Below are 19,308 nucleotides of genomic sequence, written 5' to 3' on the forward strand. Positions count from 1 at the left end.
TTTAAGGTATTCTACTATAAAATAGATAAGAATATCCATGTAAATTTGTGAGATAATGGCAAATGATTTAAATAATTTTATAAATAATTTAATGCAGGTTAACAGAGTAAATACTTGTTTATTAACCTCTATTGCAACCGACTTGATATTTTTATTTTTCTTTGGTCTATTTCAATTTTTTTTATTTCTTTTGTTTTTTCATTATATTATCATTTTTTTTATTGTGCTTGGAACGTGTACTTTATGCTTCTTCATAAGTGATTGTTATTTTGAAGTTGTATTATTATGTTATGTAATCAGCTTAGATACAAATAAAATTGTGTACACTCTTGAGAATTCTATCTTATAGAAAAACAACAATATTCAACCAATCTTTGTTTTGTACAAAATATTATTATTGTTATTAAAAGTATTAAGATGTCCATTATTGCTGTTATGTTTGATTATATGACCTTTTTAAACTAAATCTAATTTATTTTAGCAATTTAATATTCTTTTAGATTAATAAAATAATATGATTTACATAAATAAATTATATTTTATAAAAAAAATTTTTTTTAAATTATTTACCCTCTCTGGAAAAAAAATTTCATCCACCTATCTTCTTCAGTTTCTAATTCTATAAAGTTAAAGTCTTCATCTAAAACAGGTTAAATGATTTTTAATTAAACACTTTATTTTAAAAAATTATGTGTTTATAATTAATGTCATAAATTAAAATATAACTATAAGAATTAATATTACATTTAACAGAAAAAAAATTATTAAAATCTGTTTTAATATGTTATTTTTAAATATCTTATTAGCATAAAATATTATAATATGCATGTTTATATTAGCAATTCAACAACAGTCACTCTGTTTTCATTATTTATGTAATACGATTTTTAATCATATGATAGGCTTGAGTGGTTGATTCTCTATTATGATTTATTGTATAATACCTCTAATCATAAAATCACGCCATAAGTTCAACTCTACTCATATCATTTAATAATTATTGACTAAAACTTACAAAACTTCCCAACCAATTCTGTTTGAAGACTAAATAAAGGCTGAAGTGAGATTTCACTGGACAATGCATTCATTTATCTATCATTTATTTTAACCATTATTTTTTTTTTTTTTTGTTATTTTCATCATGTGAATACATTAATGGATTTTTTTTTAGTGTATATCTGTTAATAAAATGTGCTGCAATGATTTAAGTAACATACGTTTGTGCAATGCATAAAATAAATAAAAATAGTGATTGTTAGTAACAAAGAAAATTATAGTTAGAATATGAATTTTTAGATGAAATGTATCATGAAATTCTGTTATTTACCCGATACAACAACACAATAATTGCTTAGCTTTGTTTTTCTATTATCATGCAACTTAGAATAAAAATATGTGAAAATATTTTTTTTGTAAAAAGTAATTTAATGAACCAAAATTTAGTAAATTATTAATATTTTAAATATAATATTTATCTTAATTTCAAAATATATGATTAAACTCAAAAAAAAAAAAGTGTGAACATTAACAATTAAACATTTATTTAAATTTGAAATCAAGACTTACAGCTTCAAAGAATACCTGATTGTTTAAGACCTTGTGATCAATGGTATTTAAGCAAGTCTTCAACAACTGAAAGCAAATCGTATTATGATGTTTAGCCATAAACTATTATTTCTTTACTCAGAAAACATGCTGGCACAGAAATCTGATGTTGCTGTTTACTTTATAGCAAAATAATATTCAAAAATTGGCACATTTGTACTTTTACAAGATTAAGACGTAATGTATATTTTTTTAAATATATGGTTCAGATGACTTTGGGTTTTCCTGTTCGCAGTACCTTATTTTTTAGTGATGAGTCAGGAATTATTACATCATTTTTGATGGATGAACAAACATATAATCTACATCCAAGTAGCCCTAAAAGTTGAAGGCAGATTATTACTGGTTAAATTCAAGGATATTCATCCTCATCCTTTGTATTTTAATAATGTTACTGTTTTTGGGCAGTGATCACAAACTGTTAATGTTGAATCAAGTTGAAGCATCATTCAAACCAACTACACAAGGAATATAATACTTTAGAATTAACAGCTGTGTCTATCTCACCATCATTTAACATCAGCGATTATGTTCATTAAAATATCATGCTCTTTATCACTTATACTGCTCAGGCCTAAATGTAAAATCAGCCTCAATCAAAATGTAAATCAGCCTAAATGTAATATAATATAATACTTAAAGTATTTAATTTATCTATTTTGACATTTAATTTGATTATGCAATCTTTAATTTATTTATCTTCCAGTTTTAGATATGTTATTATATCATTATTGTAATATCTATATACTTTTATAAATTACATTTTTGTTTGATAAGTAGGGTTACTGTGTTTTACATAAAATAATACTGGACTTGTTGAATAATTGATTGGGTTTGTAAATTTCTTATAAAATAATGTACAATTTATTTTATTTTAAGTGATTTTACTGTCATGCCATTTTTTATTAATAGTTTTAAATTTTGTGATGCTGTTCTGATCAAGGTTTTCACTTGGTTTCCATTTTACAGGTAAGTTACAAGGCAGTTCCATTTTTTTTATTTCTGGAGTAGTATATGTATCAGTGTGTAACATCAAAGTAATATTTAACTTTTACATACTCGTTGGAGTAACATATTTATTTACCAAAATCTAATATAAAAACTGATCCTAAGCCATAATATTTTATGTGATTTAAACTACTTTTGTTTTAGTTAATTCAATTAATTTCTGAAAATATCATTTATAGCATATAATTTATTTTAAAAAAAGAGATGGAAATAATGAATTTAATGAAAAAAAGTTTAGAATCCAGAATTTTACTGAAATTAATCTTAAACTATGTCAACTTTTGTTTTATGAAAGGATCTAGAAATACTAATATATTAATTAATACTTAAGAGTAATAATGAATTAATCTAAAAATATGATTAATCAGTGTCTATTGAATGCTTATAAAAATGCTGATAATGAAAGTCTCTGATGTACTTATTAAATTAATAGTAACAAAGATTGTATATTTATTTCATTCAAAAGATAAAGCATCCAGTAAACTGCCTTGATCTCTAGTGATAATATATTTATTATGTTAATTTGATTAATTCTAATTCATGTCTTTTTTGTTCAATTTAATAGTTTAATTAATGTAATTCATGTCTAAAGGTTGGTATCATTTATCTAGAGCTGGAAATGTGATTTTCCCTGACTTTTGGGATATATGTCAGATAAGAATGAATCTTAGTAACAAAATGCTCTTCTTTTAAATTCAATTTATGTGTTATCTTAATGTAGTAGGCAAAACTTTCATTGTCTTTAGTAAATTTAGTAATTTTACAATAATTCTTTTTCTGTTCAAATTCTGTGGCCTGAAGGTAATTGTGTATGTTGCAATCTATTCAACTGAACAATAAGAAATCCCTCTCCATGGCCCAATGAGATGAGGCTATATGTATGACAAGAAATAAGGTGTAATTTTGTACAGACTCAGGCTGACCAATCCTGAGATTTGTGGTTAATTGAACCCCAACCACCAAAGCACACTGGTATTTACTAACTAGTATTCAAATCCGTATAAACGCAACTAACTAAGTAGCATTTGAACTTCAGAATCTTTGACACCAAAAATCAGCTGCTAAACAACTGGTTTGCGATGAGTTAACCACTAGACCAGCTTGGTCTAATTGTAAATTAATTAAATGACACAAAATTAATTCTTCCTATGAAATTGAAAATTCTTACATTTACTAGACAAATTTAAGTTTGTAAATTATAAGTAATTTATAATAAATTTAATTTATAATAAAATATTAATTTAGTACATTTACATAAAATTTACACACACATACACATAATTTAACACTATAAAAGTACACAAGTAACACAAATACACTTAACATAAACATAAATTCATCAACATATATTACACTAATAAAATCTGTCTTTTTAGTTTACATTTGTTACTATTTTAATGTTTATATTATAATCTTACATATTATGTACATACCCTTATACACATACATGCATACATGCCAATATTTTACAATAACTTTAAACCTAAAAATATAACAATACAGCAAATGAAATACATATAATGAAAAGTGAAAAAAGTGAACTCTTCATGTAGTGAAGAATTTTGTCAGAAAATATCTTTATACCTAAAATAAATAAAGTATCTAGAAACTTTAGTAATGTGGAAACACCCAATATTAAACTACTGTTTTGTTTTGCAACTGTTTAAAAGAAATAACACTTTTTCCCATTTTGATATAATAACACATTGTCATACAATTATTTCCCAAAATTCATAATCAGAATTCTCTTTAAATTAATTTTATATGAATATTACATCAAAATTTAATTTTTTAGAACATGGGAAATACATAAATTTAAATTTGTTATAAATTACAAAATAACAAAAATAGGTTGTGCTTAAAAATTATTTTAAAAAATTCTGTTTAATGAGAATGATGATTCTTCTTTACCGATATTAATGACTACTATGTGTCTACTTATCAGGCCCCTGATCCAGCTTTTTTGCTGCCCTGGGCAAAAATTATTTTCACCATCCTTTACATATTATTATTTTGAAACATAATTTTTGACAGCGAATTTTTGTAGATATTTTTAAAAAGTAAAAACATTATTTAAAATAAAATATATTTATATAAAAAATAATATCAAAAAATACAACACATATTTAAAATTTTCATTTCAATAAAGTATAACAGATAATATTCATAATTAAAACATGAAAGAAAATAAATTGGTTTTAAAAAATGTATGATTACAAATAATAATAAAAAAATCTTTTAATTGATTTGAATTCTAACACAATTTTCTCCTCACTTTTTCCTACAAAATCTCTTATAAGTTCTTTAAAACAAAACTCATTTTTGTAAATCATCAAAATAAACAATGACGGATTTGTTGTAATTTTCTGAATGTCCTTATTTCAAATTACATTTCCACCCATCGGTCATAAAAATAATAGTTTTTCCTGAAACTACATGCACGCAAAAAAATATATTTGCGAAATTGCACTTGAAAGCATCAATGTTTGTCGACAAAGACAGGTTTAAGCCCTTCAATTCATTTATTACCAATTTCAGGGATTCTATTCAAGCTCTCAGAATGCATGCTGCTCCCAAGTGATTTCATTTAACACATTGAAGGATGGTCTGTCTAACTTCCTAAGCATCTGCAGTATGTTGAAAATGTACAACATGTTCATGTTTTATAGTTTTTTATTTAGCTTGTTTTTTCTCTACTACTATTTTTGCTGTTATCTAAAATCTGCTGCTCTGGGCAAATGCCCAGTTTATCTATTATCTGATCTGGGCCTACTATTGATGTTGGCTGTTCAATGATCAGAATGATCATACAGTTTTAGATTGCAAGTAAACTTCAAACTGTTTTTGAGCATAACCTATTTTTTAAATTTATTTCAATAATTATTTTGCACATTTACTAATTTATATTTAAATTCATCATGCTAATGCTCAAATTTGAGTAAAATACTATTTTAATTTGTATTATTTAAAGAAAGAATTATTACATTTGAAATTTTATGAGTTTTTCTAATTAAATTTTGAAATGCTAATTAAATTTCTTCATTTGATGTTTAGATGAAGACGCTGAATTTAATGATAAATTGCCAGTCACTTAATGCCATTTAGTAAATAGGGAACAGTTTTCAAGTTCATATCATGTTATTCTGTGTTAAACCACTTTATAAAAATGATGACTCTGCAGTAACTATACATAGAAGGTTATTCTGCAATAGAATCTGTGTGAATTCTATGAATCAATAATCTGTGTCACAATTGGCGAGGACCATCTACCATCCACCTTTCAAGCATTATTTAAAAAAAATAAAATGCCATGTCTTATTTAACAAAAAACTATTGAAACATTCATCTCAAAATAAAATCTTATTTAAAAATCAGTATTTTTAAATTTCTTACTTCATTGATGTACCCTGTACTTTAAATATTACAATACACTTATCTTTGTATACATAAACATTAAAATATTTTACAAAACTTTGACGTATTTTGCTTATACTAATTATATTAAGTATTAGATTAAAAGGCAATAACTTTTTTTTATAATTAATAAATATTTTGTGAAATACATGTAACTTTAAACATTTATTTTTTTTTTAATTTTCATGGTATTGTGGTTTGATATTTTGCATTATACTACTTACTTATTTATTCACAATTGGATAATCAAGAAGCTTCTACTACATTAGTTCTGTTTCATTTAGATAGAAATCAAGAAAAATGAGAATATTTATATGATGATAGTTAAAATTCATCCTTGAGTAAAAAAATTTTTTTTTTACTTTTTCTTTTTTTATTCCTACCAAAATATTTTATTTTTACTTAATGAGATGAATTCTATGTACCAGTCTGTATTTTTTATACACCAGCCTGCAGCTCTATTGAATGCGAAGTTGAGATGAGTAGTATCAATAATTAACAAATGATAAATAACAAATGATTGCTGGGTAGATTATTAACAAAATAGTAGTTTATAAAATTTATTTTTGTGTGAAAATGATAATATGTCCAATCATAGAGTAACTAGCTTTGTATGCATGCTTTATCTACACTTACTGAATTCAATCAGGCATGCATAAAAAACCCCCTCATCAAGCCAAAATTTGTGAGAACTGCACTAAAATAACTTTGACATGTACAATTTTCACCAAATTACAATTGACTCCATCTTTTCTCCTTTTGTTCATTCATTCTCAATCATTGATTGAATTATTAAAGTTATGAAAATCATTAAATATAATCTAAAATTCATTATGATCTAAAACTATTATTCATTATGTTTAGTTTTTTTAAATGTGTCTTATATAATTATGGCATGTAAAATTTTTTTTTTAGCATACATTTTTATTAAATATTGGTGGTGAAGAAAAAAAACAGAAAGTGGTGAAGGGTAAAGAACTGAACATTAGTTAGCAGCATATGTTTCTGAGAAGAGAAACGAACTGGTCAAAACTTGTAGTACATTGGAAAATATCTTGCCATTTTATGAAAATATAAAAATGAAGAAAAGAACTGTCTATTAATTTTTGTATTTAATGAATAACAAACCTTTAACACTGACATCCAAAACACCATGTACAAGTATATAAATCAAATAATCATGCTGAAAACATTTACCCAACATAAAAAGTGAAGAATAAGAAATATGAAAAATAGTTTTAGGGTAAAAACACGATCAATTTATTTGGAGCAATAAAATATTATACAATACAGCAATTTATAAAATTATAAAATAAAACTATGTAATAAGAAATTATTATTTTTTTAATTATCTTAATATAATTAAAAGATAAACCTAAAATATTAATAAGCTTTTTTAATATTATATCTTTTGAAAAGAAATAAATATTAAAATTAATTTCAATGTGTAAAATAATTTTTTGTCTGAAAAACTAAAAGAGAAAGTCCTTTTTATTTCCTCAGAAACATCTACTAAAGTTTTAAAATAAATATCACAAAAATTGCATAATTATTAAGGCGTTATTAAAATTGATACATCAATAATAAGTGACACAACAAATAAGTAAATATTTATATACACATATATGATCATGTTTCTGGCAAAATGGAGTGGAGCTTGAACTAAGACAATGAAAGAAATAATAAAATGGTTTGAAATGATTACCATATAATTACAGCTGACTTTGTAAATCTATTTTATGTTAATTAATTAATTATGTGTTTCTGTCTCAAAAGTCTGATGGCTCAAGTCTTGCTTATTAGTTACTGGGGCTTGTACGTTAACCTTTATTTTTTAAAAACCTAACCATTGAATCTTTCTGAAGTACATTTTTTAAAATCCTTCCCTTTTTTAAGTGGCTAAGAAACTTTTACTGCTGGAAGTGATATTTCAAATATCCCTAGTGATGCAGTGAAATCCATTGCCTTCATCTCCACGATTTTGCAGACCAATTTGAATAAGATTTGTAAAAGAAACAAATATTATGAAAGAAGAATTAGTTATGTAGAAAATAAAATAAGTTCATTGCAATCAACTTACACTAACAAGTTGGAATCACACTAACAAACAAAACATTTTTGGTAAAACATGTCATGATGCTGACAATGGTTGTCAATAAAGTATGCAATGCCGAGATGAAATGCTACATCTGCGGAACATCATTCGAGGATTTTAATAATTCAACAATGACAAAGCAGATAAATGAAGATTTTTTTAAATTTGGCTTATTGATACTCCATGCCAAAATAAGATTGTTTGAAGGATTGCTTTATCTTACATATACATTGCTAGTAATAAAATGGCAAATAAGAACTCAAAGTGATAAGCAAATCATTCAACAAAGAAAAATGGAGATACAAGAGGAATTTAAAACACAATTGGCTTTAATAGTACTGTTCCTAAAGCAGGACTTTGAAATAACAATGATGGAAACATGAGTAGAAGATCTTTTATGGATTGTGAGCTATCAGCGGCAATAACTGGCATAGATTATACATTATACATTGTCAAAAACCATTTTAGAGGCTATATCTAATGACCATAAAATAGACACTGATAAATTCAAAGCCTTTTGTTTAGGTATGGTGAAGTTGTATGTGAAATTATATTCATGAAGTCTTACTTTTTTTATACCTACTCTTCATAAAATATTAATCCATGGATCTATCATCATTGAAAAGCTTTATTACCCATAGCAATGATGTCAGAAGAGGCTGCTGTGCTGAGGCTAAAAAAAAACACTTTCGCTTGTACCATCAAGATTTTGCTTGTAAGTTCAGCAGAGAATTCTGCAATCTAGATGTTATATGTAGATTGTTGCTTAGCTCAGATCCAGTAATAACAGGCCTGCAACCTACTCCGAAAAAAAATGAAAAAACCGTTCCTCAAAGAAACTGTCAAAATGCTTCTTCCCATTGCTGATGCAATGAATATTAATATTGTTAAAATATATAAAACAATAAAATCATAGAAAGTATGATATCTATTCTTGAAGAGTTAAGCATTTGGCTTCTTAAAATTTCACAGTTTATTTTACTGAAAACTAATGGCATTAGTAAAGTATTAAGTGCCTTTACTTACAAACTTTATTCAGTTTTTATTACAGTGAGGGTTTTTCCATTATTGATATGGTTTGAAATGATGGGTGAAAAACATTATACTGTTGCCAGGGTTTGAATCTGAGGTTAAATGAATTAGAGCCAGCATGTTCATCATACGAACATCTGGCTGGCTAGTTTGCATGCAGTCTGTCTGTAAACTGAGAGGATGAAACTGGCAACTATTTGTGATTTTACAAACAAAGATCATCAGGGGATTTCATATTTTAAAAACTTAACTTGACGAATTTATTTTGTCAGTGTGAAAAATTGAACTGAGTCTTCAAGTTCAATGTAAAATTTAATTTTAACTATTGACAGTTTTTTACTGTTATTTTGTTCAGTATAATTAAATTATTATGTATGTACTTTAGTTCTGCTAACTTATTTTATTTTATCTAGTTTTATTGTTTTACACAAAAACAGGATTTATGTATATATATATATAAATTCATACATGCAGTTAAATTATGACGATTAGATATAATGAATTTCATTGCTTTATGTAATTATAGTATCATACGTAGTTAATGCAGTACACAAAAAAGATAAGTAAAATGTTCATTGCATGTTCACTACCTTCATTGCATGTAAACATATAATTTTATTATATAAATGATTAAAACCCATGTATATAATATGCATGTTTAGCACTAAAAATATAATGATAACGGCTGATCATCAACCTGACCAGAATCAAAAATTAGTTCTGGCCATTCTTTAAAATGATGTACTATTCTCAAAAATAATAGCCTTACCATACCAGAATTACTGCTATGCCATGTAGCAAGATACCATTGCCTTCTTGACCAAGCCAAATAAATGATTTTACATTAGTCCCATCAAGCTCACCAAAGTGCAAATGATATATATTCACCACAGAGAATTGCTGTTTAGTGGATTTCATTACTGTCAGAGAAAGAACTTATGACTATTACTATTGATTCCTTTTGATGCTTTACATACAATACAGCCTCAAGAAAGACTGAGACAAATAGTTTAACGCAACGAATTAATGCATTATCTTTCTGTTTTGAAATAGTATGTTTTATACACTTTTCAAATTAGCAGTGGGAGTAAAACCGTATTACTCCACAGTAATAAAATAGATAATAAAGAAATAGTTATAATCTTTGAACTGAGTAATGATGTTTATATAATTTATTTTACCCCTTAAAAAAATAAATAAAAAATAATCATACTATGTAACATTATTAATCTACTTTTGCTTATAGATCTTTGTTGTATAATTTAAAAAAATTAAAAACAAAAAGTATCACTGTATTACATTTTCAAGAAAAATAATTTCTGAAGTGTTCATTTCTTATGAATAAATATGTACACGCTCTACATTAAAATTATCATATGTATAAAAGTAATTAATGTCTTTTGAGATTTATAAAACTATACTTTAATCTTAACTGAAAAGCAAAATAAATATTTAAAATAAAAAACCATATATAATTATATATATACATTTATGAATAAATATATTTTCTAAATCTATAATATTTTGTTACTTATGCATACATGAAGTATATGTAAATATAGATGAAAAATGGTTATAAAATCATAAAGAAAACTTTTATGCAAAAATATTTATAGATTAATAATAAAATAAATTATTAGATGTAATATTTTGTTCTAATTAATGTTAAAAAAAATTTAATTAAGAAATTAACTAACTAACTACCATATTTATTCATATATAAGACCCCTCATTTCTCTGAAATATTCAAATAAAAAAATTAAGCGTTATCTAATTCGGTGTGTTCAATGAAGAAGAGATTAATGTCTTTGGTTAGCTATAGCTATCTTATTTACCTACTGTTTTGGTTGAAGTTTTGTATCGACAACAAAATAAAACACTAAGAAAAAAACAAATAATCAAATAATATCAGTCTTTTTTTTTTACAAAATAGTAACCTTTGAAAATAGAACTGTGGTAACTAAAATCATATATTTTATTGTGATGTAGTCAATATCTTAGATTGTAACCATTCAGCATATTGTTGAACTGCTGTTTTATTTGGGAAAGTATAATTAATAACAATATATGTTTTAGTCTATGTGTGTATGTATATATAAGACTCATCGACAGAACATACTATTGGAAGTCAGGATGTTAAGCTTACTAAAATGCAGATAATAATGAATCTTACAAATTATAGCATCTTTCTGTCCACTACTGGAACTAATTTTATAATGTATATAATTACTCTTAAAGAAAGTAACACTGACATGTGCAATTTTAAATATTGTTATTGCAGATAGTATTATATAACACAGACATAAGAAATATAACCCAGCAGGTTGGTCTAGTGGTGAACTCGTTATTGCATATCAATTGATTTTGAAGTCAAGCATTCTAAGATTCAAATCCTAGTAAGGCAGTCACTTTTATATAGATTTGAATACTAGACCGTGATACTGGTGTTCTTTGGGGTGGTTGGTTTCAATTAACCAGAGGCTGTACAAGATTACACTTCGTTTACATGTTTACATTCATACATATCATTCATCCTCTGAAGCAATACCGTACGGTGGTTTCGGAGGCTAAACAGAAAAAAGAGAGATGAAAGAAATATAAGGCAAACAGTGTAGAACAGTACTGTGAGATGTTTCTAGTCCTCAATCAGGTGTCTCCCCTCCACATGGCAAATACTTTCCAGTTATGATGGGGTTGGGGAAATAATATAGTCAGGGCTGATCCAAAGTGGTATGGCTGGCTTGTACATAAGAGTTGCTTCTCTGAAGGTTGGGGGGGAAAACCTGTACATAAAATCAAGTGATCCTCAAGGTGTAATTTTGATGGGTCTAGACTGCAAAATACACTGCTGCTTTGTGCAGAATAAACAACAGGTTTAGAATGCATTGAATCTTAATTAAAGTCAAAATGTAATGAAAATGATTAAAAACAACCTTTATTGATGAACATCAGGCAGAGACATTCAAAGAAAGGTGAAGCCAGGGTCCTCTTTTTTCCTGTTTAGCCTCCAGAACCGCTGTAAGGTATTACTTCAGAGGATGATGTAAATAACTGTCTTATACTGCCTTATACAGTATCAGGTCGACCATTCTTGATATATGTAGTTAATTAAAACCCAACCACCAAAGAACATCGGTATCCATGATGTAGTAGTAACTAGGATTTGAACCTTTGAACTCTTGATTATGAAATCAGCTGATCTGTGATGACGAGTTAAATACTAGAGCAGTCCAGTGGGCTCAGGCCAGGGCCCTGCATGGGCTGTGCACCTAAGATGTGACATGAATTAATTTGATATCCTTTCAAATATTTCAGCTAAATTGTTGGTAAATAAAGTAGCTATGATCAGTCAGACATAAACATTTTTCATCTGACGAATTATAGAGGATATATAAATTATCCTCTAATGCACATTTTCTATACAGGCTATATATAAAAACTATTCAACATTAATCTATATTCACTTAAGGCCATTATTTACATTAGAATTCTTGGTGATATAATATTTGATAGTAAAAAAGGATTACATTAGTTGTAGACTTGTAATGTCCAGCAATATGAACTTTGCTCAGTTTAAAAATAAATCAATGATTTATCCAGATATCAAAATCATCATAAAACTAATAACTGCAAAAAATAATTAATAAATAAACTTCAATGATTTCATTGGCAAAAATTTACTTTGAAAACTTTAAATTAAATTACTAATAATTACTTTTATAATAGTATTTTTTTACAGAATACAAATTATATGCACACCTTTTCTTTTCTCAATTATTTTGCAATTACTTTTTTCATTTACCAGTCAAAGTCTGATTAAATACTAAGTAGAATAGCATAATTCATGTTAATTCTATACCTGAAACCTTCATTATTTTCAAATTGTGGACCTAGATAAAAATAGGGGGTCTTATAATTAGTAAAGATAGTTTCTTACATTTACATAATTATAGATATATTAAAAAGTTGAGGAAAAAAATAGAATTCTGAATTCTTAAATTATTATAAAAATTCTACACTACATAAACTTAATTAAAATCTGTAAAAGAGAAATGAACACACTGGGAATATTGAGGGACATCTGACAATTATATTACTAACATAGGTTTATAGTATCATGACAATAAATTTTTCTTTCTTTTTTTTTTTAATGAGTGTATTAGTTATATTTAATATTAAATTTACCGACCAATTATGGTCGGTTCATCAGCCATGGCTATTTCATCTGTAGGTGCTTTATTACCTTTACGTTTCTTTGAATACCAAAAGAATACGATGCCAGCCAATAAATTGCAAATGAAAACTAAACATGCTAGGTAAAATGAGTAGCCATAATAATAATCAGCTTTCTTTGGGTGTACCACTGGAAGATGCTCTTTCTCATAGACAATTGAACTCATTAAAACTTCTATGACCACCATTACTGATAAACCTAAAAATAATTTTTGAATTATTAATAATCTTTCATGACATTAACAAAGGTAGGTTAGGCTTAAGAACTATATATAACACTTTTTTAAAATTTATTTATTTACAAATTTTGATAATATTTACATATTAACAACCTCCATACAGGAATGGTTATGTCTATTTGTCTACCTTTTATTCAGTAAGTTCCAGATTTGAATCTGGGTTAGCTTGGCATTTTTCATATGCTATAAATTTTATTTTTTACCTTAAAAAAGAAATTAGGAGATTATGTTTACCAGAAAGATAAATAAAATATGTTGGAAATCTTAATGTTTCATCATTACTTTCATTAAAATAATAGTTAATTGTTTGTTGATACTACTAGTTAGTTAATTTGATATACCAGGTGAAGAATTTAAAACCAAACCAAATCGGCTCAAATTGCAGTTGTTTGAGTACTGTCTTTAATGATGCTAATGTTCCTGCTACTGCCATTATTAATTGTGTATGTTACTACTCTTATCTATTATTGTCAGCTGTAAACTGTTCATGCATGTTCCATTCAATATAGTCTCTTTCTCTGCAGTTATCTTTTTTAAAATGCTTTATTTGATAGAGGAAAACAATGCTAATGAAAGCTTATGTGAATTCTGGATTCTTTCTAAAAACCCGTAAAAAATTATGGAAAAATTTCTAAATGCCAGTATCCCAGTAAAGATTAGCAGACATGATTTGGTTAAAAAATGCCATCTTGAGTTGGTTTCAAATGCAACAGAAAATAGGCAACCTTCCATCAGGTTCCAGAGACTACAACAGATTCTATAACGGAAAAAGAATTTCTGTGGATCTGAAAAAAATTCATATATAAGTTATCATAACAGAGGTGTAAAATACACATCTTGTAAAGATTCTTCATGATTTAAATTTGAAACAATATCGTGAGCAACTTTGCAGTAACTTAAGAGAACAAACAAACCAAAATGTCTTAATGCGACTGACTTCCCAAAAACATTGTTGAAGGACAGATAGACCTGATGCTGTATTTAATTCAGATGAGGCATGATTTCTTTTATCTGGGCATGTTAATTTACAACACTAGGTATTTTATGACTGAAAATCTTCACCAGATGTTTGAGTGTCCAGTTCACAATGAGAAAATTGGTGTATGATATTAAAAGTGTGCTGCACAATTTTAAAACTGTGCTGTGAAAAAGAATGTGATTTCTTCCTACAACATAGAGTAACAAGTCACAAACAAAGATTTACTAGCATGCATTCATGCGGTTTTTACAAGAGAACAAACTGTCAGGCGAGTGCTTTGGCATCCATGTTCTCCAAATTTGTCTAGTTGCAATTCTTTCCTTTGGGACTGTTTGAAGGATAGAGTTTAGGAATCAAATTCCCACACTCTCAATGAAATGAAGGTAAACATTAAATAAAGAGATCTGTAGATTTTTTGTTGAAAGGGTATTGACAATATTTTGCATTAGCTGACTCTCAATATGAACACTTGAGCACATAAAATATATTGCTTACTTTGAATTTTTTTTTAAATATGGTAAATATGTAAACTTTTGTAGATGCAAATACAGAATTTAATTTATGTTTTCATTTTTTCATTTAATTCATAAAATGTTACATGCCTACAATTTTGTTTAGTCTGTAGTGGTTCAATTTTAAGTTTCTCACCTGGTAAATATATATCAAGATTTTTGTACAAGTAAGGTTTAACTAATCTAAAATATAGTTTAAATGAATGCTGTAATGCCTGCTTAATTAGCACTTGTGTACTATCTATTTCCTGAAAAAAATAGAAACAGCTTTAATGATTTAGTTTTAAAGTTTCTTATAAGTGAATTGGAGAATAAACAAAAATTTAATTTAAGATATAATAATTATGTAAAAAGAGGATAGTTTTGGTGGGATAGTTAGTTAAGAAACATTTCTGATTTACATTTAATTTGAGGTACAAACGAAAAATTCTAAAATCATCAATTAATTTACCAAATTTTATATTTTAATAAGTTGGTTACAAATATTTTTCACATTCTTCTCATTAAGCTACTTCTTCAACTTTCATTTGATGTCATTAAAGAGTATAAGACTGTATTATAACAGGAGTATTCATTAGCATGCAAATTAATCCGAACACAGATATTATTTAATAAAAGATAACTTTATTTAGAAAAAAATCATACCTGTAGAATTTGTGAATATCTAGTAATTAAAATTTCCTCTTATATTCTTAATCACTTCATGTACACAATTTGGCATCGAATCAACAAGCACACTACTCATTTTTTTTAAATTTCTTCATCATAAAATCATATCAATATTGTTGCTTAATGAGGGCAGTTTTTGTTGTACAATTCAGTTTTGAAAGACATTGTTTTTACTATTACTCAAAGATTTTCAATCTGGTTTATATCTGGCCAGTTGCCTGCCATGGAAACACTTTAATTTTGTTCTTTGATAAATTTGTCCGCTTTTTTGGCAGTATGGTATGATCTTACTGAAACATTCTGTTACCTTGTGAGAGTTTCTTTTTTGAAGTTGTATCACAACCTTTTCAACATACCATCTACTGGAAGTAATGAACAAGGACAATCAAATGTGAAACAATTCCAAGACATTTTTTTTCTGGGGAGGTTTAAGTGAAAGTTGTGTATGAGCCAATAATGTATTTTCATCTGATGCTTTTCTAATATATGGAACGCTTTGCTCCTAAACATATGAATGTAACTGCTTTTTAGCTAGCTGACAAGCTTTCCATCCAGCTGCAAAAGTTGTCATCTAACAGTTGTCATGTGTAAATCTGTTCCACTGGCTGCTAATTCTCAATTTGGTCTGCAGCAAATAATTTTGGGTCACGTTTACTTTTTCTTGCTAATAACCAATCCTGTGTTGGGAATAGTTTTTCTTTTACAGCCACATTTACATTTCCTTTGAGGTGAAAAGAAACCAATGTCTTTAAATCATTTTAAGATACTATTCACTATTCCAAGTGCAACACTACACTCAGTAGTTATTTGTAGTTGTGTCATATAGAAAGAGTTGATATGCTCAGAAGAAAAACAATTTTTTGCACTTTCTTGGAGTTATGTCCATTATTTTAGACACACAGGACAAAAGTTATGAAAATATGATTTTTTAATAAAAAGTGGAATAAACTTACACAAAACACTATTTATAACATGAAAATTACTACTCATAAATAACCAAAGAAAAATAACCACAAATTACGGAGACAACTTTCAGAATGGGTGTGGTCAAGAAATGTAGCCACAACATAGAAATAAACAAAAAAAATTCCCCACTTTATATTTTCGTAACATTAATATTTAAGTATATATTCAGCATGACGTATGCCAATTCACTTCTGTCAGAAACAGATCTAATAGTATATTTCATGCTATCATATTTGATGATTCTAAATGGATCTAAAAACTGTGGATTCTTTTTGTATAAAAATGTTAAAAGATTATAAATACCCAAAACTTTAGTCATTAAGAATTAAGTGACCTATATATAAAGGAAAAAATTAGTCTCTAAAGTGTAAAACGATATATTTTGAAACTTTACACCCTCTTAGATCTGTTTTGTTACATGATTTGAAATGTTGGGCCTTAATTAATGGGTCAGAAAAATTGATATTTGAAGCAGTTGAAATAGAATTATTGAAATATCTGACAGGTACAGTTTATGGGCCATTAACTTTTTTTTGTCTTCAGTCATTTGACTGGTTTGATGCAGCTCTCCAAGATTCCCTATCTAGTGCTAGTCGGGCCATTAACAGAATAGTAATATTCAGCAAGAAATTAATATATATATTGTGTTTGTTGGGATAATTTAATTCAGGTAGAAATAACATAATATGTTATGGATATAAGTTGTTTTTTTACCTCAAATAACCTTTACAGACTGGTGCAATAATATAATGTTATGTAATCCCATAAATGATGGAGTTTGTAAAATATTTAATCAGGGGTTTTAAAATGTCAGTAAAAAAAAAGAAGATTGTTCTTATTTGTAGTAAGGACACTTCCTGATACCTTATTTCTACTGTTTTTGATAATGAATAATAAACCATTTCTACAATTTTGTTATTCTACCAAGATACATTCATGAAATAGCTAATTATGACTATTTAATATGACATTATTTAAGATATTATGACATTATTAAATATAAAAAAGATGGATATATAAAAACATGATATATACAATATAAAAACATGGAAATAATTTAAGACATTACAACAGCTCTATTATATTTATATTTGTCATACAGAGTCGGTATGGTCAGAAAAGAAACAATTAAAAATAATCTCAGATTAGACAGACAACTTGCATTATGGGTGTGTTCAAGCAGTGCAGCTACAACATAGAAATAAAAAATTCCTTGTATATGGATTAATTATTAGTACTGTATATTATTTATTATTATTATTATTTGTTAATTATTATTATGGATTTCCTGGCTGCTTTATTAGAAAACAGATTTAATTGGAATTCTCACATGATCAAATTGATTTCTTTTGGAACATCAAACTTCCTGTTTTCCTTTGAAGTGCTTTAATAAAATGTTAAACTTATCATTATTAAATATAATGAACATTATTTAATATTTATTATGTGAAGTTTAACATAAACTATTCGGGCTTCCTTAAAAAGTTTGAAGAAATTTTTAAGATACAAATATGGGCTGTCAGGTCATTATCTGGAGCCCATCAGTATGAATTACGTAAACCATATTTAGAAAATTAAAAATGTTTGTATTTATGGATGCGCAATCTTTGTTAAAAAGAATAGTCATTTAATCTTAAAATGTCAATCAAACCAGAGAAAATAAATTTTTTCATGTTAACTCAATATAATACTTCTGCTTTTGAGAAAAGGGCCTTATTCTGTTTCCATTACCATTTTTTAATAACTTACTTAACTACTTACAAAATTTTCCCACCATTATATTTAAAATATAATTAAAAGATTTTCTTTTACAGAAACATAACACGTGGTCGATGAATTTTCAAATACTAAATAAAAAATATAAAAACCTAAATCTGCATTCTGTTCAACTTGTAAATAAATATGAATCCAAATAATTTTCATAAATGACTTTTGAATTATGAAATATTTTATACTTATTTTTTATATTGAGTACCATCATGTATTTATGTTAAAATTTTTTCATGTGTTTAGATTTTAAATAATTAATATCTATTTTAAAATTATAATTGTGTATTTTGTGAAGGGCTGCTGTGATCCAAGTTTTTATCTCTATTTCCTATGATCCCGCCAGGTAAAGTCTTTGGCAGTTACTTTTTTTATCTATGGAATACTACACATATCTACCCATCTTAACATGATCTGTATAAAGTATTATGTACTGATCAAAATAAAAGATTTCTATTTATTTACTTAAGTAAGCTTATTACTGAGTAATTTTTAATTTTAAAATGATTATTATGCTAATTTTCATTTCACATTTAAAATATTATTCATTCATAAAATTTAAATGTAAAATTTTTGTAAAAAGAGTTTTTTAGAATTATTAGTTTTAAACCGGTTGAAATAATACTTACAAGTTATAAAATGAATACCACCAGCTAGTCGTTTAAACATGTACCTTGGATTGCGAAATGTATAGAATGAAAAGAAAAATCCCATCATTATTAATAATAAACTTATTACAGAGAATATCATTTCTGTCCTTGTATAATCTGTAAGTAGAATAAAGAAACA

At 26.6% G+C, this 19,308-nt stretch overlaps 1 protein-coding gene across 1 annotated transcript in view; it reads right to left on the minus strand.

Moving 5' to 3' along the window:
• Window positions 1-566: 566 nt before the first annotated feature.
• The window catches only part of LOC142331640 (uncharacterized), a 33,323-nt gene continuing 14,581 nt past the window's right edge, over window positions 567-19,308 (minus strand). Inside the window, exons 3-5 of the mRNA XM_075377664.1 lie at window positions 19,149-19,286; window positions 13,398-13,586; window positions 567-640 (exon numbers count right to left, since the gene is read on the minus strand). Coding sequence (XP_075233779.1) covers window positions 567-640; window positions 13,398-13,586; window positions 19,149-19,286 — 401 coding nt within the window. The remainder of the gene's footprint in view (window positions 641-13,397; window positions 13,587-19,148; window positions 19,287-19,308) is intronic.

Source organism: Lycorma delicatula, chromosome 10, assembly GCF_047948215.1.
Source record: "Lycorma delicatula isolate Av1 chromosome 10, ASM4794821v1, whole genome shotgun sequence".
NCBI lineage: Eukaryota > Metazoa > Arthropoda > Insecta > Hemiptera > Fulgoridae > Lycorma > Lycorma delicatula.